Here is a 25,056-nt window from a genome sequence, read left to right on the forward strand (position 1 = left end):
ATTTGTGGGTACAAACGTGCCAATCCCTTGAGGAACCTGCTGACCATGGGATTGAAGAAAACCGTGCACCTGTTTTTGCCCAGGTAGAAGGCTGAAATTGCTGCTAGGTGTACTCTGATAGATGAAACTGCTAGGCCTTGCTGTTTCAAGGAAAAGAGATAATCTAGGATGGTAGGTACTGGCACCTCCAGAGGGGCAGTTTTGCTCAGGGCACACCAGCAGGAGAAACGCTTCCACTTGGCCAGATATGTGACCTAGCAGAGGACTTTCTGCTACCAAGAGTACGTGCTGCACCGAGTAGGAGCAACGCAGCTCAGATTGAGTTAGCCATGCAGCATCCATGCTGTGAGACGGAGGGATTGCAGGTCTGGATGACACAGTCAGTTGTGTTCCTGAGTGATCAGGTCCGGCCACAATGGGAGTGGAATTGGTGTGGTCACTGACAGATCGAAGAGAGTGGTGTATAAAATGTTGCCTGGGCCATGCCAGGGCAATCAAGATTAAGTGGGCCTTATCCCTTCACAATTTGAGAAGGACCTTGTGGACCAATGAGAGTGAAGGAAAGACGTAGAGCAGATGGTCTTTCCATGGCATCAGGAAGACATCTGATAGGGAGCCTGGGGAGCGCCCCTGTAGAGAACAGAACACGTGGCACTTCCGATTCTCTCGAGAGACGAAAAGGTCTATGTGAGGAAACCCCCACTTCCAGAAAACAGAATGGATAACGTCCAGGCGAAAATCGACCACTCGTGAGCCAGGAAGGACCTGCTGAGGCAATCTGCCAAGGTGTTTTGGACTCCTGGGAGAAACGACGCCACCAGGTCAATCAAGTGGGCTATGCAGAATTCCCACAGGCAAATGGCTTCCTGACAGAGGGAAGACGACCGCAGTCCCCCTTGCTTGTTGATGTAAAACATGGCGGTTGTGTTATCTGTGAAGACTGCGACACAATGGCCCTGAAGGTGTTTACGGAACACCTGACATGCTACGTGTACTGCTCTCAGTTCCCGTACGTTGATGTGCAAGGTTCTCTCTTGTGTGGACCAAAGGCCCTGCGTGCGAAGGTCCGCAAGGTGAGGGCCCCAGCCCAGAGATGATGCATCTGTGATTAGGACTAGGGAAGGCTGTGGGGCGTGGAATGGCATTCCCCCGCATACGAAGTTGGGGTTCAACCACTAAGCCAGGGAGGTTAAGACTTCCATCTGTACTGTGAGCACTGTGTCTAGATTGTCTCGACCTGGACGGTAGACTAATGAGAGCCAGGCCTGAAGTGGACTGAGGCGTAGTCTGGCATGTCTGGTCATGAAGGTGCAAAACACCATGTGTCCCAGTAGACCAAGGCATGTGCGTGCTGTTGAGGTCAGGAAGCTTCGGAGGCCATGGATTATGCTCGCCATGGACTGGAAGCGGGCATGCAGTAGGCACGCCCAGGCGAGATTTGAATCCAGGACTGCTCCGATGAAGTCTATTCTCTGGGTCGGCTGCAAAGTGGACTTTTCGACACTGAGCAGCTGAACAAGTTCACAGCGAACCGAACATGGGATTGCACCTGGAGCTCAGATCGACTCCGAATGAGCCATTTGGATCTGACGTCAACGGAGCGAGGCAGCTACGACAGCCATACACTTTGTAAATACCCTTGGTGCTGTGGATAGGCTGAAGGGGAGAACAATAAACTGGAAGTGTTGTTGACTGGCCACAAAGCGAAGGAAGCGCCTGTGCAATGGGTAGATTGCTATGTGGAAGTATACGTCCCTCATGTCGAAGGCAGCGTACTAGTCTCCAGGATCCAGGGAAGGGATAATGGTCCCCAATGAAACCATGCGGAACTTCAACTTTACCATAAATTTGTTGAGTCCGCGCAGGTCCAGAATGGGCCATAGCCCACCCTTTGCCTTGGGGATTAGGAAGTAGCGGGAGTAAAACCCCCTGCCCTCAGATCCCTTGGAACCTCCTCTATAGCTCCGATAGCCAAGAGTGTCTGCACCTCCTGTAGGAGGAGTTGCTCGTGAGAGGGATCCCTGAAGAGGGACAGGTCAGGAGGGTGGGAAGAGTGGGACAAAACAAATTGAAGTCGGTATCCACTTTCCACCGTGCATAGGACCCAGCGGTCTGACATTATGCGGGACCATGTAGAGAGGAAATAGGAGAAGTAGTTGGTGAAAGGTAGGGAAGGATCCTGTAAGGAGACTGGTGCTCTGCCCAGGGGTGCACCTTCAAAAGTTTTCTTTGGGACCCACTGATGGTTTGGTGGGGGGCCCTGTTTCTGGCCTGTCTGAGGACCAGACTGCCTCTTCCTACCACTGCGGCCATGTCTTCTAGAAAAGTTCGGTCTCGGCCGGGGGTTAGAGTAGGTGTGCTGCAGTTGGGATCAGAAGGGCCTACGTTGCGTCATCGGGGTATGCATGCCCAATGAGCGCACGATGATGACCGGTTATCCTTCGGACTCTGGAGTCAGTTTTGTCTGAAAATAACCCCTGGCCATCAAGGGACAGGTCGTGAATTGTTTGTTGCAGCACCAGTGGAAGACCGGTCACCTGAAGCTACGAGATACAGCACATAGCTATGTCTGAGGCTAGAGTCCTAGCCGCAGAGTCTGCCACATCTATCGAAGCCTGCAAGGAGGTCCTGGCTACTTTATTGCACTCCTCTAGCAAGGCCCCGAACTCCTCCCTGGACTCCCAAGGAACCAGCTCTTTGAACTTCCCCATCAAGAGGGCCTGCTGGTTAGCCACCCTAAGTTGTAGGCTGCCAGTTGAATAGGTCTTGCGTCTGAATAAATCCAGGTGTATAGCGTCCTTGGATTTAAGAGCGGGAGTTTGTTTACCGTGTTTTTCCCTCTCATTAATGGACTGTACAACGAAGGAGCACGTCTGGAGGGGGGGAAAATGTACAAGTACTCAGAGTCTTTGGAGGGGATGAAGTACTTCCTCTCCACTCCCTTGGCAGTGGGAGGAATGGACGCCGGAGACTGCCAGATTGTACTGGCATTAGCCTGGACTGTCCTAATAAAGAGTAAAGCTATACGTGTGGGGACATCGACAGATAAGATGTTCATCACCGGATCCTCAACCTCCACCACCTCTTCGACCTGGAGGTTCACGTTTTGTGCCACCCTACGAGGCAAGTCTTGGTGCGCACGGAGGTCTATAGGTGGTTGGCCAGAGGAGGATGTGCCCGCCACCGCCTCCTCAGGGGAGGATGAGGAGGATACGCCCAGGACTAAAAGGTCCTGGGGTAAGTCCTGCTGGAGGGGTCCGGCTGCCCTAGGTCCTCCATGTAGGGGGGGGCGACTGACAGTGGCCTCCAGGACCCAAGGTTCCGAGTGGGCAGAACGAGAAGCTCCCGATGGGATGCCTTGGGCCTGATGGTATGCCCAAGGGGTCCAAAAAGACAATTGTGGGGGTCCCTGAGCAGGATCCTACCTCTTGTCATGCCATTGGCTAGCGCCGTCCGCATCTTGGTCATGGATGCAGTAGCCACTCTCCACTTGGGATGACTCCAAGATGGGGCGGGATGGCCAAGGTGGAGCCGATCGCTCATGCTGAGTTGCACTGTTGGCTAGTGCCGTGGGGACGGAGATCGGAGCCATGGTCTTGAGCAGTACCGTGATCTGGACCGGGACTGGCGGTCGTATCGATGCTGGGAGGTAGATCTGGACCTGGATGAAGATCTACGGGTGGAGCAGCACCGGGAATGACTCCGAGGAGACCTGTGCTGGGAGCTGGATCGGTACTGACCGTATCAGGAAGGAGATTTTCTTGAGGTGGAGCGGCGCCACGAGTATGGCCGGCACCGAGATGGTGATATGTGCCGGGACTGTGAGCGGTGCCGTGGACAAGACCAGCGCCTGGACCGGGACCGGGACCTGGACTGGGACCAAGATCGGTACTGACGTTTCTCGCTCTGCAATGGAGGGCGCATCATGGAGGGCTTCCCTATCGATGGAACAGCCCACACTGGCAGTACTGAAGTTTGTGATGGTCCTGGCTCGGTGAGCGCAATCAGGTCGCGAGCAGTGGAGAGTCTCCGGAGTGGAAGGCAGGCCGAGCTCAACCCAGGAGCTTATGTGCACCGGACTCAATGGCGCTTGTGGAACCAGAATCGACGGTGCTGGAGTTGGAGCCTTCATGGGGCAGTCTGGCACAGGACCCTGCTCCAAGGGGGGCACAGGCAGTGCCAACAACTGTACAGGAGCAGCAGGTTGCTTGTGCTGCTTCCCGGCCCCCGGAGACCGCGAGTGGTGCTGTGCTGGTAACGGTGCCGGAGACGTTCGGTGCCAGGAGTCTTTGCCCGTGCCAGGTCGATCCGGCGCCAGAGGCACACTTCGGACTGACGGTGCCAGGTCTCGGTGTGGGGCCAGGCTAAATGCCACTTCCATGAGGAACTGCTTCAAATGAAAGTCCCGCTCCCTTTTTGTCCGAGGCTTGAATACAGCACTTATCTAGTTGATGGGATCCCTCCAGGGACTTCATACAGCAGTTGTGGGAGTCTCCCGTAGGCATCAGCTTGAGGCAGGCTAAGCAGGGTTTGAAGCTCGGAGACCCAAGCATGGGCCCAGTACCGAGAAGGGGAGAAGCCCCTGACCTCCAATCACTATATACACTAACTAATTGCAACTAGAAACTATAACAATTATCTACAGGTATTAACGAGCAAAGAGCTAGGGAAGTGGAGATCAGTTATGCTGCGCTCCACAGTTTCAATGACCATCACGGGCGGTAAGAAGGAACTGAGGGGGTGTTGGGTCGGCAGTGGCATATATCAGGTGCCATAAGGGCGCCACTCCAGGGGGCGCGTCAGCCGACCCATGGAGTGTTGCTAGGGTAAAAATCTTCCACCAATCATGCACGCAGCACGTGCACACCTATTTGGAATCGATATGAGCAAGCACTCAAAGAAGAACTAGCCAATTATATTTTCATCACAGAATTCTTGACCCAGTTCAAGCTTGCCCTGAACAAGCTCAGTTGGACATCTGACTTTCCAAAAAAACAGCAGGCCTTTACAGAGGCTGTAGAAATTGTTCTTCACAAATCAAAGTATTCGAGCACGTCCGCAATAGGGATTTCGTAGCCATGCAGCTGCACAGACGCAGCCTGATTAGGGCAATCCCCCAGTGAGCATGTTTCCCCATCCGTAAAATGGGATAATGTTACTGACTTCCTTTGAGATCTGCTGATGAAAAGAGCTAGGCATTATCATCACCCCTATGGGTAAAGGAGCACCAGCACAAGCCTTGCTGTTAGCAGTGCAGTGCATCTATGCTGAGGGGCAGCACTGGTCTAGCTACACCAGTGCAAAAACTCCTAATGTAATCAAGCTCTTAGCAAGCAGCGAAAGAACAGAAGGGTACCTAAGAATACATACCAATGCAAAAAGACAGCATGCAGTCAAAGTGGCAAAGAGATTTGTTTGCACTGTGCAATCATCATGAAATACAAACATGCCCAACACAAGGATGTGGTGACAGATTTGTAGATTTTAAGGCCAGAAGGGATCATGTAATCTGACCTCCTGCATAGCACAGGCTAAAGAAACTCATCCAATAATTTCTGCCTCAAACTCATAACTTCTGTTTGAGCTAGACCATATCTGTCAAGAAGATTGCAGTTTTTGGGTCAAGGCTGGATAATGATGGAGAATCTACCATCTCCCTAGGTAAAAAGTTCAAGATGCAATCAAAGCAAGCATTTTGCAAATGTGAATCACTCAGCTCACACTGTATAAGAATTACAAGCATAAATACATACAGCAGGAGGACATATCACCAAGAATGATGAAGGAGTTCCTTACTGGGACTCAGATTTGGAAACCAAGAGATTAATAGATTTATAAATAAGACCAGAAGGGACCACTGTGGTTATCTTGTCTGACCTCCTGCATAACAAAGGCCATCAGACATCCCTGAATTAATTGTACTGGTTTGTGAACAAGAGGTGAATTTACAAAGAGATGCTGGAGCTGGGTGCAATGTAAACAGCAAGCGCAAGCAATCCCCCCACCACCACCACCCACAATCCCCTTCCCCCCCATAAAACCCACTAGCAGCCACCTCAGGTTAGAATTTTTTTTAAAAAAAAGAAGCTATTTTGATCAAGTGGGCACAAAATAAGCCTATGTAGCAAAGCCACAGCAACACATCTGTGCAAGGACAGATGACTATAAGAGTTTGAAATAATGGAATAGGAAGTCCTGTGAGAAACAACTTATCGGTTGCACAGGATGCATGAGAAAGAATCGGATTGTGTGTTTAATGGACTACAGTGCACTGAGAACAATACATCACACTGCTGTAGATAAAAATACAAAAATACACCACAAAAAGTCCCATTAGCAGTGACAAAGTAAAAGCTGAATATTACTAGTAAAATAAGGTGTTTCTAATTAGATACTAACTGACTGAGTTAACAGCATGATCACTATAATAAAGCCACCATGCCAGGAAACAGAAGCACAACCCATGAAAACAACTGATGTCTAGACTTGAGAATGCAAGTATCCCCTCTGGTATGGAGGCATGCCCAGGGTTTGGGAATAGGACCAGTTTGATACACAAAGTGCAAACTCTGCACCTTTCACTTTTTTGGTAGATACACTTCTACCCCAATAGAACGCTGTCCTCAGGAGCCAAAAGATCTTACCGCGTTATATTGAACTTGCTCTGATCCACCGGAGTGTTCAGGCCTCCCCCAGAGCATTGCTTTACTGCATCATATCCAAATTCATGTTATATCAGGTCGCGTTATAGCGAGGTAGAGGTGTATATGTTCAAGCAACTACCTTTCCCTTCCAGATTATTTCAGCACATGAAGTATATATCAAAGCATCATATCCTATTTCTCCAAAACCATGGCTTTTCAAGCTGATTAATCTTGTCTCATTGTTTCCCTGTGCTCCCATTGCCTGTCTGTTGCATCCACCTGTTCTCCCTTTACTTGTATTTAGAGAGCATAAGCTTTGTGGGCCTGTGCTCTTGCTAAGAGTTTGTATGGCACCCTGGTTCATTACTAGGGCTCTTAAGCAATATGATAATTATTATTATTCACCAAATGAGCTGTACAGGGTGAAGTAATGGTTGATAAACTGCTGATCTGTGATTAAAAGAACCACCACAGACTGTACAATGTTCTGCTATGTGCAAAACACCTTAAATGAAAAAAAATCTGGGGGGCGGCGGAATATCAATTTCTGGCAATAAACCCATACAGTGCTATGTGACAACAGGTAGGACAAAGTGAATAGACAAAGGCTCCTTCCTTGAATAGTGTGTGTGTGTGAGAGCAGCTGATAGAGGGATAACAGCTAATGGGAAACAAAATTAATTTGTCACCAGTGAAGAGAAAATTTACCATAGGACACCACTACCACACCGAGTTTCATTTGTTTCCAGGGCCACCCAGAGGATTCAGGGGGCCTGGGCCCTGCCGCCGAATTGCTGCCGAAGACCTGGAGCTGAAGCAGCTCTGGGGGCCCAGGCCCCGCAAGAGTTTTCCGGGGCCCCCGGAGCAAATGAAGGACCCCGCTCCAGGGGCCCCAAAAAATTCTTGTGGGGGCCCCTCTGGGGCCCGGGGCAAACTGCCCCACTTGTCCCCCCCCCCCCCCGGCAGTCCTGTTTGTTTCTAAAGCAAAGTACCACACAATTGCCAGATGACATTTTTCAAGCGTTGTACTCTTATTTATTTAAGGAAAAATAGAACCAATAAAGCTTCTAAGTTTGGGCACATTTTAAAAATTCTTTTATGAAACTAGGCTGCAGGATCTGCCATGGTACTTGCGTTCTTCAAAGGTGGAGATTTAGACTAGAACAGCACATCTATTGACAAAGGCAAATGATATTACAATACTTTCAAAGCCTCTAGGTTGTCCCTCATCAGTTTGCATAATGCCTTCAGGGTCTACAGTAAACATCCAAGGGCAGAGAAAGAACTACGGTTTTAAAGTCAACACCCACCTGATGGCCATACGTTCCCGGTAATCCAGATCATAGCTCTGCATGGAGTCCATGCAGGAGTCCCGAGACACACCTTGCTGCTGCAGGCGAGAGGGCACAGTGAACTGGTGCACAGAGGCGTTGGGCTGTGAGATTGTGTGGTAAGGAGGAGGAATGCTGTTGCTGGTCTCACTGCGGTAGTCACTGTCTCTATCATCCACTGCACTATCAGGGTCTTCCAAGGCTAAGAAACAAAAGTAGTTAGAGCACAATTCACCAATTCCACCCAGATGGGATAGCAGAGCCCATTTCACACTTCAAATCAAGAAGTCTTTTAAGAGGCCTAAAGGCAATCCAGCGCATGAGCTCATGTTCTTCGAATTTATACTGAAGAATTCCCAGTGTACCTTTCCTTCTCTCTCTCTCTCTCATTTGCCAGCTCCTGAGACAAACATTTACTTTTTTTTGTTTTCCCTTCAACCACTCTGACAAATAGGAGCATGAGATGCTTTTAATTTAGGAAACTTTCTTGGATTCCTTTACTATAGTTGCAAAAAACCCTAATAAAAACAATTCAGTTGTCAGAGAAGTACATTCCCCTGTGCGAAATTGAGTCTGCCCTGAGGATTTTATTCTACTCTCTTTCATCTAGTGACTGATTTTAAAAACCCAATCAAACCAGAGGAGCAGAAAAGGAAATTAATGAAAGCTTCTAACTTGCTTCCCCTTTACATGTTTACAATCCCTGTATCATTCCTTTCAACATACTTTACCAGTATCAAAAATGTTTCATTTCTTTCAGGGACAGAGATTGTTGAAAGGCTATCATATGCTTGTCAGTCAAGAAGAAAGTCAAAATCAACTAGCAGCGTAACTCTGCAAGTATACAAGTTATTTCTTCTTATTGTAATTGCTACATTTAACACATTCCTGTAGCTACAGTTAATTGTCACATTTCGAACCTTTAAGAAGTCAATACAAATGACTGTAGTGCAAATACCATCGCAACAAAAAAGCTCCCTCCACATATTGCACCTCTCCCTTGAAAGGCATTGCAACTTAATAACCCTTCCAAAAGGGAAGAAAAATGAAAGTTCTAGTCTGACATCTGTTCATGGCCTAAAAAATAAAGCTCCTACTAGGCCGTGCAGTATGGCAACTTAATCTTTGCAAATTTCCAGTCAAATAGATAACAGTGATAAAGCAGGTGCAGTGCATTGCTAACATGCTTGACAAAGAAAAATCACAAGCATCAGCCATTACTGCTCATGACCACCACTAGCACCAAAGCCTGGATAAAAACGACAATCCAATCCAAGCTCTCTCTGAGAAGCTGTTTCCGTACTCCATGCATGCCTCAATCACCATCATCATAGCACAGACTGACTGGGACTGATCAAGGAAATCAAAGTACTGGTTGGTTTCTTTGTTTGCTTTCCCCATTTCTTTTACAAACAAATGGAAGTTTAATTCTGGAAATTCCAGACTGAAATTATCCACATTTGATGGATACTTGTTTTCCACTGAACCTTTCATTTCTTTCGACTTAACAGTTTCTATTGTTTCATATAATTTAAGGTTTGCTATTACTGAAAATCTGTTCCCCTTAATATCGTGTAAAGGTATAGTAATATCCTGACATGGAAGAAAACAAAAAACACCTCCACTGGAGAACATGTCAGCACATCTAGTTGAAATCTCCTTCAAACAGGCTTTCTATTCATAAACCAAATCTAGTCCATTTGATTGCCTTCAATGAACATAGCGTATAGTCTTCTGCTCCTTAACAGGCTAATGTTACGCAGTTCTTGTCAGTCTCCATAAACAAAACAAAAACGAATTGCTATTCCCTTGAATTGTTTGGATTCATTAAAAACAAAGAGGTGCCAATCTTGCACTCTAGGTGGAAAAGAAAAACTGGAACCCCATAAAATACAGTAACAGAGTAACCATGCAGCAAAAACAAACTAAAATATCAACAATTTCCCCCTTACAACACTCAGTCTTGGAAACCTTATCAACTTAGAAAAGGATTTTAAAACTGCTCACTCCTCAAAAACAACTACTGTGTAAAAATTAACAACCTGATGTGCAACGGTGCTGAGCACCCCTAGCAAGTTAAGTCCTAAATCTTTGGGGCAGGGACTGTCATCTGTTTGCCCAGTACCTAGCACAATGGGGGCCCTAGCCTCAGAAGGATAACACACGCTACTTTGAAGGTTAGCGTCACCCCAGCTGACTTGCATCACACTAAAACAATGGCACTGTTACTATACCCAATACTTGTATTATGGAAGCATGTGTGTGTCACTCTATACTAACTTAATATTTGGGGTTCCCTCGGGCAACTACTTAATGTTTTTCTGCAAACCCCTCAATTTAGGGCATATTGAATAATGCAGAAATGGTGCCACATCCCTCAGTGCAGCATAACCCTTTCCAGTTAATGTGCTTAAACCACCTTGCAATTATGCATTTGTATGGTCAGTCTTCCAAAGGACATTAGCTCACTACATTGACTGTAGAGAATCCGCCTTACAGTACAAAGGGTAAAACTCTCCACTCTGAAGAGTTCAATAAATATTCTGTTCTTCTGTAGCAATGGTGATGCACATTACGTCTCAGTAAGGAGGCTCTCCTGCCAGAGAGAATCACAGCAGTAATTTAGTGTTGTCGCAGCCATATGGGTTCCAAGATATTAGAGACATAAGGTGAGAGATAATCTTTTATTGGACCAACTTCCCTTGGTGAGAGACAAGCCTTCTAGCTCACAGAGCTCTTCAGCTCGAAAGCTTGTCTCCCTCCCCAACAGAAGTTGTTACCTCACCCACCTTGTCTCTCTAAAAGCAAGACTTTAGCATTTGTAAAACTGTAGATTAAATTTAAGCGTTACTCATCCAAGTCATTAGAATACACAGTATTTGTAACATGTGGCACCAGGATTTCTCTATGTTATCATTAATGCACAACATGTGTAGTCTCATGGGTACCAAGTTAGAGCATGTTTTAAAGAATAGGAGCCCATAACTCAGTGACAACAAGGAGGCTACACCAAACATATACATCTTTAATAAATGCCCGGAGCATCTGCAGTACGTCTAGGAATGATGGCACCACTAGAAAGCAAGACTGGTGGCAAGTATACTAATAATTTATGGCCAGATTCTGGTTCACTTACTTATGTTGAATAGCACCTTACTGCACAAGCAGCCCCACTTCAGTGCCTTGCTCCAGGAGTAGTCCCATGGACTAGTCAGTATGAGTAAGGCTATAAACATCTGTCTCTTACACAGGCAGCAATATGTTTTAATTTAGCAGAAGTGTGTAGTAAGATGCGGTGGTGGTAACACCAGTGCATTAATATTCATTACTAAAAGGAATTTAATTCATCCTAAGAAGAGGAGACTGACAACAACTTGCAGAAGCAGCTTTGCAGATACCTGGTCCTTTCTATTGAATGGATAGTGTATTAATGCTTACAGTGTTTAGCAAAATAATCTTCACACAAAAAAATAGCAATGGGATGACTTACAGCATCTTCTGCCTGAGGATGCTGATGCTCTAAGTTTTCCCATTCCGGCTAAGTCATCTCATTAAGGTTATACTTTCATGTAGTCTTTGAAAACCAATATGTTAGTAACTAAAGATATAATGCTACACATTGGTAAAAAGACTTAAAGGAATTGGTTTAGGTAACTTCACATGCACCAAATGCTCTCAGGGGATGCAAATAGTCTCAGTCTACAGTCCTACTGCGTAAAGGGGATAAATCTGAGAGAAAGGGAAGAGGCATGCTCTGCTCTGATAAATAACTGAATATTCATGCATACAGTCAATATATATATTTTTATATATATATATATACACACACACACACACACACACACACACACACACACACACACAGAGCTATTGGACAAAGTCACATAACACAGAGATTTACAGAGTAAGGGTCTAGAGCCTGAAAAGAAAAGCAAGACACAAGAGACAGGAAGTATACATGTGAACTTTGGGGAACTGGCATATCCAAATCCAAATTCCCTATTTTCATCAGTGCAGTAATTCTGATGCCACTGCCACAGGGCAGAAAGCATTTCGTTATTTTTGTACTGGTCTCAAAATAGTTTCCACCCATTGCTGCCCCAGCCATGTCAGTCGGGTTTACATTTGGGCAAGTATTTTTCTTCAAAAATTCTCTTTTCTGGGGGGTTGACAGCACCACTGTTACAGGTTGCTTGAGGGTGAAACTGGCTATAAAAATCCTCAACCCAGGGCCAACTGCGAAGGAGGGGCTTCTCACAGAATAAGTTTAAACTGGTTTAGAATTGCCTGGTGGTTTTATGGCAATTTCTTGTGCTGTCTCAATGAGAGTTGGGATCCAGTTCCCAAGCTTGATCTCACTCCTAAGGATATCACAAGCAGTGATAAGAGCAATGCAGTGTGCCAAGTCCTATGACAAGGGAGAAGGGGGAGAGTGCCTTGAATTCTGCTCCAATGATCTCACACCCCCTCACTAAAGAGGAGAGCCATTTAAATGACTCCAGCTTCCTTAAACCTTTAAGTGACTGTTGGGGAAAAGTGGAGAGCAAAGTGTGATGAATGAACAGGGACTGTTATAATCTAGTCTCACCTCCTGCACACAGAGGCCGTAACTTCTTGCTGAATGAGACATCACTTTTCCAAAAACATCCAGCAGGGCAAAAATATTTTGTCAAAGGAGAGTTAAAACTGATTGCATGTGGTCACTTAAGTTAAAAACTTGAAAGCCAAAAATGAGTTTAAGTACAATTTTCCAGGTCATTAGCTTATACAGGCTATTGTACATCACTGGGCACTTAAAGGACACCAGAAACTTGAAATCTAGTCAATTTGAAATAAAGAAGTTAATAGTTTCACATATTTCACCTGCCACTGAGCCTCCAATTTGGGGGATTTTACAATCACATTTTCCATTTTTTTTTAAAAATCCCTATGGCTAAAAGAGCCACAGTAACCAGTAACCTGACTGACTAAACAAGGAAAACAGTTAAGCTTACAATACACAAGGGGCTGCCAAACCACAATGAAAACAGAGATTATCTTTCTTCTAATCTTTCCATGATGATGATCCAGGTGTTAATTCTGGGTGGCATTTTAAAAGCAATCAGTGTTGGCCTAAGCCTGCCCCTACCAAATTCAATGTTAAAATACCACTGACTTCAAGGGAAGTAGGAGCAGGCCAACACTGAGCACTCCTGAAAACCTCATCCTAGAACAATACATAAAATATTTTCAGAGAGAAGTCCCATTTAAATTGGCTGGATCCTTTAAAAAAAAATCTAAACAAGCAGATGGAATCTAGACAGTTAAATAGCCAAGACATCCTCTAGGCAGTCACAGTACGGCACACATTGAAACACAGGTATCTAGAAGCAAAGCAGAATGACTACATCTCTCATCACAGTCTGTTTTTTAATCTAGATTGAGTATGAAGTATCAATGGATCTTCCAAGAAACGGAGTACTTCTGTTCTCTGCTTAGCAGTCAGCATCTCCCCTATGAAAGGGAACTTTGTGGCGAGAAGACTTTCCAGGAACTAGTGTACTTGCACACCCAGTTCAAAGTACAGGAAAGAGAGAGAAAGGCCCTATTTCCAAAAAAAAGGGAATATAAATTCCACAGAGCAATCTGCACTTTAAAGTAGCTTACCCAGCAATACTAGGAAACTCTCACACAGTGGCATGAGAATAATACCAATTCCTCTCTGAATTTGTAGCAAACAGGTTTAAAGTGATGAAGTTTTACCTACTTTGAGACATAAACAACGCATGTATAATATTACATTAACAGCATCTTACCAGATTTTCAGCTAAACTAGGCAAGATGCAAGAGAATACATATTATTAAGGCAATTACCTTACAGCAAAATCCTCCTACTCCCCTTTTCTCCAATGACTCATTTCAAATGTACTGTGTATGACATGAATTGTATTTGCACACCATTTTCTACTCTCACTGTACGCAGATTAATGTATCAAGTGGACAGATAATTGTGATGCAGTAGGGACTGTCTGTGTGGGGAGCGGGAGAGCAGGGGAGGACTTTAGGGGATGGACGATGCCAGGGCCTGTAACCTGAGCTAGGTAAGGGAGGGGAAAGGTCAACACCTTTCCCCGGGAAGGGGACAAAGGAAGGGAGTGGTAGGAGGGAAGCAGTTTTGAGTTTGGGCTTGGGGCTGTGTGGGCAGAATTCAGGGTATCCTAGCTAGGATCCAAGCACCCTGAAAGCCCAGAAGGACTCGGTGGAGGGGTCCTGACTGTGCCTGCAAGCTCTGCTGTAACCTGTGTTCCTGTTGTCCAATAAACCTTCTGTTTTACTGGCTGGCTAAGAGTCACTGTGGGTCCCAGGAAGAGGGGTGCAGGGCCGGACTCCCCCACACTCCGTGACAACTGCATTGAGCTTTCGATAGTCCACACAGAACCGGATTGACCCATCCTTCTTGGGAACCAGCACTACTGGCGAGGCCCAAGGGCTGGAAGACGGCTGGATCACCCCCAAAGCCAGCATGTCCCTGACCTCTCTTTCAAGATCCTGGGCAGTTTTACCAGTGACCCGAAAAGGGGAGCATCTTATAGGGGGATGTGACCCGGTCTCCACCCGGTGGACAGTCAAATTAGTGCGTCCAGGCTGGTTGGAAAACAGCTGTCGGTATAGATGCAGCACCTCTCTGATCTCAGCATGCTGGCCCGGGGTCAGCTGATCAGAGAGGGGAATCGCCTCCAGGGGGGAACCAGCTTTTGTCCCAGGGAATAGATCTACTAAGGGGTCATCTCCCTGCCCCTCCCAATGTCCACACACGGCCAACACCACATTCCCCCTGTCATAGTATGGTTTCATCATGTTCACATGGTACACCCGATGGTGATGTGCCCGGTTTGACAGCTCCACCACATAGTTTACCTCATTCAGTTGCTTGATAACCTTGAAGGGGCCTTCCCAGGCGGCCTGGAGTTTGTTTCTCCTCACGGGGATGAGGACCATCACCTGATCTCCGGTAGCGAAGGCACGGGCCCGTGCCGTGCGGTCATACCAGACCTTCTGCCTCCTCTGGGCTCGGGCCAGATTCTCCCTGGCCAGGCCCATGAGCTCGGCCAGTCTTTCCCGAAAGGTCAGGACATACTCCACCACTGACTCTCCCTCGGGAGAGGCCTTCCCCTCCCATTCGTCCCTCATCAGGTCTAGGGGCCCCCTTACCCGCCTTCCATACAACAGTTCGAAAGGTGAAAACCCGGTAGATTCCTGGGGCACCTCCCTGTACGCAAACAGCAGGTGAGGTAAGTACTTGTCCCAGTCCTGCGGGTGCTGGTTCATAAATGTTTTTAGCATCATCTTCAGCGTCCCGTTGAACCTTTCTACCAGCCCGTTGGACTGAGGGTGATATGCTGAGGCCCAGTTGTGCTGGACCCCACATTTCTGCCATAAGGACCGGAGCAGGGCCGACATGAAGTTGGACCCCTGGTCCGTTAAGACCTCCTTGGGGAACCCCACCCGGCTGAAAATTGTCAGCAGCGCATCTGCCACTGTGTCGGCTTCGATAGAGGACAAGGCCACCGCCTCGGGGTAGCGAGTGGCAAAATCCACCACCACCAGGATGTATTTCTTCCCTGACCGGGTCATCTTGCTGAGGGGTCCCACTATGTCCATGGCCACCTTCTGGAAAGGTTCTTCTATGATGGGTAAAGGCCTCAAAGCCGCTTTCCCCTTGTCCCGGGCCTTCCCCACCCTCTGGCAGGGGTCACAGGATTGGCAGTACTGTCGGACATGGGTAAAGACCCCAGGCCAGTAAAAGTTCTGTAGCAGCCTCTGCCTGGTGCGTCGGATTCCTTGGTGCCCTGCGAGAGGGATGTCATGGGCCAGGTACAGCAGCTTGTGACGAAACTTCTGGGGAACCACCAGCTGCCTCCTGATCCCCCATGACTCTGCTTCCCCTGGGGGAGCCCATTCTCGGTACAGGAACCCCTTCTCCCACAGGAACCTCTCCTTGCAACCTCTCCTCATGGTCTGTACCGCACTAAGGTCAGCCCGGTCCCGGTGCTTCCGCAAGGAGGGATCTTTCTGCAACTCGGCCTGGAACTCAGCAGCTGGGACAGGGATGGGGACCGGCTCTCTCCTGCTGGCTGGGTCTGAGGCCGCAGCCTCTCTGCACTGTGCCCCTGGGCGTTCCCCGCTCCCTGGGTTAGGGTCCTGCACCTCGGGTCGAGTACCTTCCCTGTTGTCAGGGTGCAGTGCCCTTTGCCGACTCTGACTACGAGTCACGACCAGGGCACTCTGGGTGTTACTAGGCCAGTCCTCGAGGTCCCCTCCCATTAACACGTCAGTGGGCAAATATCGGTGTACCCCCACATCCTTGGGGCCCTGCTTGGCCCCCCACTTCAGGTGTACCCTTGCCACAGGCACCTTGAATGGGGTCCCGCCCACGCCCATCAGGGTCAGGTAGGTGTCGGGCACCATCCGATCTGAGGCCACCACCTCGGGCCGGGCCAGCGTCACCTCTGCGCCCGTGTCCCAGTACCCAGTGACCTTCCTCCCATCTACCTCCAGGGGAACAATGCACTCCTTCCGGAGGGGCAGCCCCGCGCCCACCCGGTAAACCACAAACCCGGAGCCTGGCGCATCCACAGGTGGTACGTTGCCAGCCCCCCTTTCCTGGGAACGTAGCCCCTCCTCCGATTGGGTTTTTACCCAGTCCACCCTCTGCGGGTTGGGTCTGCTTGGTCTGTCCCTGAGCTTGGGGCACTGGGCCCGTATGTGACCTCGTTGGCCACAGCGATAGCAGCCCATGTCTCGTGGGTCCCCTTGAGTGAGTCGGAGGGACCTGCCGCTGGATGTTCCCCTTTTGAGGGGGTTCTCCATAGGACCCCGCTGGGAGGTCCCATGATGACTCTCTCTCTGCGTTGAGGCAGGCTTGCTCCTTCGAGACTCCTCCCTGCCATCCCCTGCCCGACTGTCCACAAATTGGTCGGCCAGCTGGCCTGCATGCTGCGGGTTCTCCGGCTTCTGGTCCATCAACCACAGCCTCAGGTCGGACGGGCACTGCTCGTACAGGTGCTCCAGTATGAATAGGTCAAGCAGGTCCTCTTTAGTTTGGGCCCCAGCTGTCCACTTGCGGGCATACCCCTGCGCCCGGTTGACCAGTTGTAGGTATGTGACCTCACGGGTTTTACGCTGGCTCCGGAACTTTTTCCGGTACATCTCAGGAGTCAGCCCAAACTCGCGGAGCAGGGCCTGTTTGAACAGTTTGTAGTCCCCTGCCTCCGCCCCTTTCAGTCGGCTGTACACCTCCACAGCTGTGGAGTCCAGTAAGGGGGTGAGAACTGCGATCCTGTCTGCAGGGTCAACCCTGTGCAGCTCGCAGGCATTCTCAAAGGCCGTCAGGAAGGTATCTATGTCCTCCCCCTCCTTACGCCGGGGCAGCAAGTGCTTATCAAAGCTCTTTGTAGGCTTGGGTCCCCCCTCACTCACCGCAGCCGGGGCCCCACTGCTCGTCAGCTGGGCCAGGTCCAGCTCATGTTTACGCTGTTTCTCCTCCTCCTCCCGCTCATGTTTACGCTGTTTCTCCTTCTCCTCCCGCTCATGTTCACGCTGTTTCGCCTTCTCCTCCAGCTTTTGCCTCTTTAACTCGAGCTTCTCCCTTTCATATTCCAGCCGCGTCCGCTCCACGGATGCCGAGCGTTGCCGGGAGGATCCCCTGCTGGCCGGGGGTGTCACGGTGCCCTCGGTATACACTGGGCTCCTCCCCGCCCTTCCCCTAGGCCTAGGAAGGGGGGGTCTCGGGAAGCCCTCGTCCGCCGCCTGACCACTCCCAGCGGGGACAGACACTGGTGCCTGCGCTGCATCTGCCCGGCTGCTTCCCTCAGAGACAGGGCTCCGTTCATTCATGCGGTCTCCCTGCTCCAGCTGGGCAATCAGCTGGTCCTTGCTGAGCCTCCCTGGGTGCAGCCCCCTCTGCTTACACAGCTCCACCAGGTCGCACTTGCGCCGCTTGGCATACATCTTCCTGCTGACCACTCACAGGCCGGGGTGTTCGCCGCTCCCCACGGTTTCCAGGGGGACCCCTAGTGCACCAGCCCTTCTTGAGGTCACCACCTCTCTGCCAGGGTCGAGCTGCAGACTCCTCCGCCCCTGGGACCGCTCGCTGCAATCCCCCGGGGGACCCTGTTGCTGCAAAGTCCTTCTCACTGGGCACACACTCCCAGGGGTTAACCACCCCTTCGTTTTACTGCTCCCCAGTCACTTACTGCAGGAAGCGCCGTCCACGGGGTGCAGTATCTCCCGCCGCTGCCACCAGTTGTCACGGAGTGTGGGGGAGTCCGGCCCTGCACCCCTCTTCCTGGGACCCACAGTGACTCTTAGCCAGCCAGTAAAACAGAAGGTTTATTGGACAACAGGAACACAGGTTACAGCAGAGCTTGCAGGCACAGTCAGGACCCCTCCACCGAGTCCTTCTGGGCTTTCAGGGTGCTTGGATCCTAGCTAGGATACCCTGAATTCTGCCCACACAGCCCCAAGCCCAAACTCAAAACTGCTTCCCTCCTACCACTCCCTTCCTTTGTCCCCTTCCCGGGGAAAGGTGTTGACCTTTCCCCTCCCTTACCTAGCTCAGGTTACAGGCCCTGGCATCGTCCATCCCCTAAAGTCCTCCCCTGCTCTCCCGCTCCCCACACAGACAGTCCCTACTGCATCACAATAATGTACTCAGTGGATGTTAACTCCAGTAAATTTATAGAATATACTGGAAAGGAGGTAGAATATTAATCCCTAACTGAAGGGAAAGTCAGTACTTTCTAAAGCTTTCCCTCCCATGAGTTGCATATGAAAATGAAGTTCTCTTAAAATCTTCGAAAAGAACAAGAGTACTTGTGGCACCTTAAAGACTAACAAATTTATTTCAGCATGAGCTTTCGTGAGCTACAGCTCACTTCTTCAGATGCACAGAATGGAACACACAGACAGGAGACATTTATACATACAGAGAACATGAAAAGATGGAAGTATGCATACCAACAGGAAGAGTCTAATCAATGGAGATGAGCTGTCATCAGCAGGGGAAAAGAAACTTTTGAAGTGATAATTAAGATGACCCATAGAAGGTGTGAGGAGAACTTCACATAGGGAAATAGATTCAATTACTGTAATGACCCAGCCATTCCCAGTCTCTGTTAAGGCCTGAGTTAATTGTGTCTAATTTGCATATTAATTTGAGTTCAACAGTCTCTCTTTCGAGACTGTTTTTGAAGTTTTTTTGTTGCAATACTGCCACCTTCAAGTCTGTCAGTGAGCGGTTAGAGAGGTTGAAGTTTTCTCCCACTGGTTTTTGAATGTTATGATTGCCGATGTCATGTTTGTGTCCATTTATTCTTTTGCGAAGAGACTGTCCGGTTTGGCCAATGTACATGGCAGAGGGGCATTGCTGGCACATGATGGCATATATCACGTTGGTAGATGTGCAGGAGAACGAACCCCTGATGGCATGGCTGATGTGATTACGTGATCTTCCAGAAAACACCATCCTGGCCACTATGGATGTGGAAGCCCTCTACACCAATATTCCACACAAAGATGGATTACAAGTAATCAAGAATAGTATCCCTGATAACATCACAGCTAACCTTGCATCTGACGAAGTGGGTATTCCACCCACGAAAGCTCATGCTCCAAAACGTCTGTTAGTCTATAAGGTACCACAGGATTCTTTGCTGCTTTTACAGCTAACCTAGTGGCTGAACTTTGTGACTTTGTCCTCACCCACAACTATTTCACATTTGGGGACAATATATACCTTCAAGTCAGTGGCACTGCTATGGGTACCCGCATGGCCCCACAGTATGCCAACAACTTTATGGCTGACTTAGAACAACGATTCCTTAGCTCTCGTTCCCTAACACCCCTACTCTACTTGCACTACATTGATGACATCATCATCTGGACTCATGGAAAAGAAGCTCTCGAGGAATTCCACCGTGATTTTAACAATTTCCATCCCACCATCAACCTCAGCCTAGATCAATCCACACAAGCAGTCCATTTCCTAGACACTACTGTGCTAATAAGCGATGGTCACATAAACACCACCCTATACCGGAAACCCACTGACCGCTATACTTACCTACATGCCTCCAGTTTCCATCCAGGACACACCACACAATCCATTGTCTACAGCCAAGCTCTAAGATACAATCGTATTTGCTCCAATCCCTCAGACAGAGATAAACACCTACAAGATCTCTATCAAGCATTCTTAAAACTACAATACCCACCTGCTGAAGTAAAAAAAACAGATTGACAGAGCCAAAAGAGTACCCAGAAGCCACCTACTACAGGACAGTCCCAACAAAGAAAATAAGAGAACACCACTAGCCATCACCTACAGCCCCCAACTAAAACCTCTCCAGGGCATCATCAAAGATCTACAACCTATCATTAAAGATGATCCCTCACTCTCACAGATCCTGGGAGACAGGCCAGTCCTCGCTTATAGACAGCCTACCAACCTGAAACAAATACTCACCAGCAGCCACACACCATACAACATAAACACTAACCCAGGAACCTATCCTCGCAACAAAGCCCGATGCCAGCTCTGTCCACATTTCGATTCAAGTGACACCATCATAGGACCTAATCACATCAGCCACGCCATCAGCGGTTCATTCACCTGCACATCTACCAACGTGATATATGCCATCATGTGCCAGCAATGCCCCTCTGCCATGTACATTGGCCAAACCGGACAGTCTCTTCGCAAAAGAATAAATGGACACAAACATGACATCAGCAATCATAACATTCAAAAACCAGTGGGAGAACACTTCAACCTCTCTAACCGCTCACTGACAGACTTGAAGGTGGCAGTTTTGCAACAAAAAAAACTTCAAAAACAGTCTCGAAAGAGAGACTGTTGAACTCGAATTAATATGCAAATTAGACACAATTAACTCAGGCCTTAACAGAGACTGGGAATGGCTGGGTCATTACAGTAACTGAATCTATTTCCCTATGTGACGTTCTCCTCACACCTTCTATGGGTCATCTTAATTATCACTTCAAAAGTTTTTTTTCCCCTGCTGACGACAGCTCATCTCCATTGATTAGACTCTTCCTGTTGGTATGCATACTTCCATCTTTTCATGTTCTCTGTATGCATAAATATCTCCTGTCTGTGTGTTCCATTCTGTGCATCTGAAGAAGTGAGCTGTAGCTCACGAAAGCTCATGCTGAAATAAATTTGTTAGTCTCTAAGGTGCCACAAGTACTCTTGTTCTTTTACGGATACAGACTAACATGGCTGCTACTCTGAAACCTTAAAATCTTCGATCTTTATCATTTAGAAGTAGATGGAAAATCTAATTATTCCTTAATTGATGCTTCATATCTATTGAAAGTAAATCTCCCTAGCTATTCAGAAATCTGGTAAATTGTGTGCAAGGCTAGAAGAGTGTACTGTAGGTATGAGTTTTAAACCCTTCTTTATTGGGGATCATCTGAACGAATATGAATGTGATTTCATACCAAATAGTATGTAACAAATGTGCCAAACCAGAAAAGTGGAGCTGCCAAAGGAACAGGGAACTCCAGAAAATAAAGGACATTTTTATTCTCAAAATGCTCCATCAGAACAGGAGGTCATGTTCCCATTGCTATAAGGAGGCACAATATGTTTGGCAGACCCTATAGAGTGCAGTGTATCTGGATATCACCTGACTGGTCTGACTTGTATACAACCTTCCCCAGAGAGAACCACCCTACTGCAGGACCATCAAGCACAGGAGAGAGAGAGAGAGAAGCAAGTGGCAATGTAACAGGGTGTTTTGTCCCCTTTAAGGAGGGAGCAGGGAACTCAAGGCCAGCCATCCCGTTCCATAACATAGCCTCTTTAAGGAAGCAGCAGACAAGCTGGGCAATGGGAACCAGGTTTAATTAAGGAGCTACCTCCTGAATAGGATAAAACCCAGTTGTCAGCTGACTCCAGGGGAGAGAAGGGAGCTTCATGAAGCAAGGCTGAAACCTGGCTACAGGTGGGCTGGGGAAGCCAGCTTGAACTACTGCATAGCCTCAAGACTGTGAGCTAAGGAATTCCTTACCTAGGTGTAGAGGAATGGACCTGAAGGGGCCACAGAAGCCTATTTTTATAAAGATTTAATTGGACTCCAGGAAGGGGAATATTACTTTAAGTACCTAGAGCTGCAAACCAGTCAGCTGGGAGAAGCAAGAGGGAACAGAGGTGTCCCTGCAAGGTTCTACTGTGTCACCAGGGGGCATGCTCTGGGACAGCACCCTGCCACCAGCAAATTTTGGAGAGACAAGGTGGGTGAGGTAATCTCTCTTATTGGACCAACTTCTGTTGGTGAGACAAGCTTTCAAGCCACATTTAACTCTTTCAGGTCTGGGCAAATTCTGACATTTTAAATGGTTTCTACTCAGCATGGTATGTGATGAAGCAGACAATGGGCAAAAGGGTAGTAAGTTTAGGGGAAACTGACTATATACTAAGTAAAATACTATTTTCTTCAATCTGGAATTCTCTGCAACAAGGGGATACGCAGAGAAGTACTGTGACAGGATCATAAGGGGACTATTAATTGACTATTAATATTTTACCTAAGTAAGCTTCAAGAACGATATGGGTAATTAAGCCTCATGCTTTGGGTCATAAGCTAATCACTTCGTGTTAGACAGGGAATTCCCCCCTGCTGCTGCCACTCCCATACAGCAGCATTATAGAAGAGATGAGCTCTCCTAGGGTGGAGGGCATGGCTTAAACTAAGATGAACCTATTTCCCCTAGTGATAGACTGAATAGAAAAAACACTAAGAGAATTGTTTATATTGGTCCAAAGTAGCATAACTAAGCCTAATGGGATAAAACTGAACAAAAGAAATTTTAAGCCAAATATGAAATACTTTCTAACAGTAAGAAAGCTACCAACAAACGAACAGTTTTCTCAATGGAAGCAGTAGAAGCCTCATTACTTAAGTGATTTAAAACTAGACTGGACCAGACCCTCCTTGACGAGAATGTTTGGCCAGAGGGGGCTGGATTAGATGATTTACTGTGATAGAAATCAGAGATGAAAAACACCTATTATCTGATATGAAAGGGTCCCCTTACCTCCTACCCTTATGTCTTCCGAATCTAGCATGCCTGTCAGATAGTGATCCCTGTGTACAGTACCACACACACACACACACACACACACACACACACACACAGTTGAGAGCACACACTGGCCAGAAAGGAGAGAACCAAGTTGCCTGGTTGTTGGAATTCCTTCTGACTAGGGATGGATTTGTGTCTTGATGTGTCTGCTGGGCGTTACAGCACACTATGTTAAGTCCCACAAGTTTTCCCTCTACATAAGGATCTCCATTCTGGGTCAGACCAGTGGTTCATCCAGCCCAGTATCCTGTCTTCCAACAGCAGTCAATGCCAGATGCTTCAGAGGGAATGAACAGAACAGGCAATTATAGAGTGATCCATCCTCTGGCGGCCAGTCCTTGCTTCTGGCAGCCAGAAGTTTAGGGACACCAAGAGCATAGGGTGGCACTCTTACCCATCGTGGCTAATAGCCAATGACGGACCTATCTAATTCTTTTTTAATCCAGCTATACCTTTGGTCTTCACAACATCCCTTGGCAATGAGTTCCACAGGTTTAATGTGTGTAGTACGAAGCGCTTCCTTTTTTTTGTTGTAAACTTGCTGTCTATTAATTCCATTGGGTGACCTCTGGTTCTTGTGTTATGTGAAGGGGTAAATAACACTTCCCTATTCACTTTCTCCACACCATTCATGATTTTATAAATTATTAGAAGTGTCTGTCTGTAACAGCTCCTTTTCCTGTTTAGTCATTGTGGCATTTTTGGTCCTCTTCCCCCCCCACCCCCAATTTGGGATATACATATAATTTCAGCTGTATTATAGTTTGGGGGTTTTTTAAGTTTCCATGCTACTTGGAGGCATTTCACCCTTGTAACTGTTTCTTTTGATTTAACTAGCCGCCTCATTTTTGTGGTAGTTCCTCTTTTGGAAGTTAACTGCTTTGATGGTGGGTGTCTCAGCTATTTTCCCCCTTTCGAACCTGTTAGATTTAATTACATTATGGTCAGTATTGTCGAGCAGTTCAGCTGTATTCACCTCTTGGACCAGATTCCATGTGCCAGTTAGGACTACATCAAGAATTGCCTCTCCCTCTGCGGGTCCCAGGACTGGTTGATCCAAGAAGCAATCATTAGTAGTGTCTAGAAATTCTCTCTCTACCTCCCATCCTAAGGTGATACATTCCCAGTCAATCTGGGGACAGTTCAAATTCCCCATTTTTACTGAGTTTTCTGTTTCTGTAGCTTCTCTAATCTCCCTGAGTATTTCACAATCACCATCACCATCCTGGTCAGGTTATCGGTAGTATATTCTTACTGCTATATTCATATTATTCAAGTATGGAATTTCTCTCCATAGAGATTCTATAGTAGAGTCTGAGTCCTTTAAATTTTTCACTATATTTGATGCTATGCTTCCTTCACATATAGTGCCACTTCCTCACCAACATGACCTACTCTGTCATTCCTTTAGAAAGTATATACTTTATATCCTGGTATTACCATGTGCCATTGATTATCATCATTCCATGATGCCTATTATATCTATATTCTCATTTAATACTAGGCACTGAAGTTCACTCATCTTAGTATTTAGACTTCTTGCATTTATATAAAAGACACTTATAAAATGTGTCACTATTTAGTTGTCTGCCTTCACATGATGTAATTGAACAGAACTTCTTCATTTGACTGTTTCTCTTCAGCTCCTACATGTAATTTATCAATTTCTATCCTCTCCTCTTTATTAAGATATAGAGAATCTCCTTTAATAAATCCTCCTCTAAGGGATGTCTCTGTCCAAACTATGTGCTCCTCCACACGTCAGCTTTCCCCCAGCCTTTAGTTTAAAAACTCCTCTATGACCTTTTTAAATTTTACACACCAGCAATCTGGTTCCACTTCAGTTTACGTGGAGCTCATCTTTCCTATACATGCTCCTCATTTCCAAAAAGGTTCCACAGTTCCTACCAAACCTAAATCACTTCTCT

The 25,056-nt window shown here is 47.4% G+C and overlaps 1 protein-coding gene across 1 annotated transcript in view; it reads right to left on the minus strand.

The window, feature by feature from the left end:
* UNC13B (unc-13 homolog B) overlaps positions 1-25,056 on the minus strand; it is a 336,698-nt gene that overhangs the window by 248,335 nt on the left and 63,307 nt on the right. The window contains exon 4 of the mRNA XM_050943528.1: positions 7,955-8,177. Coding sequence (XP_050799485.1) covers positions 7,955-8,177 — 223 coding nt within the window. The remainder of the gene's footprint in view (positions 1-7,954; positions 8,178-25,056) is intronic.

Source organism: Gopherus flavomarginatus, chromosome 3, assembly GCF_025201925.1.
Source record: "Gopherus flavomarginatus isolate rGopFla2 chromosome 3, rGopFla2.mat.asm, whole genome shotgun sequence".
In the NCBI taxonomy this organism is placed as follows: Eukaryota; Metazoa; Chordata; order Testudines; family Testudinidae; genus Gopherus; species Gopherus flavomarginatus.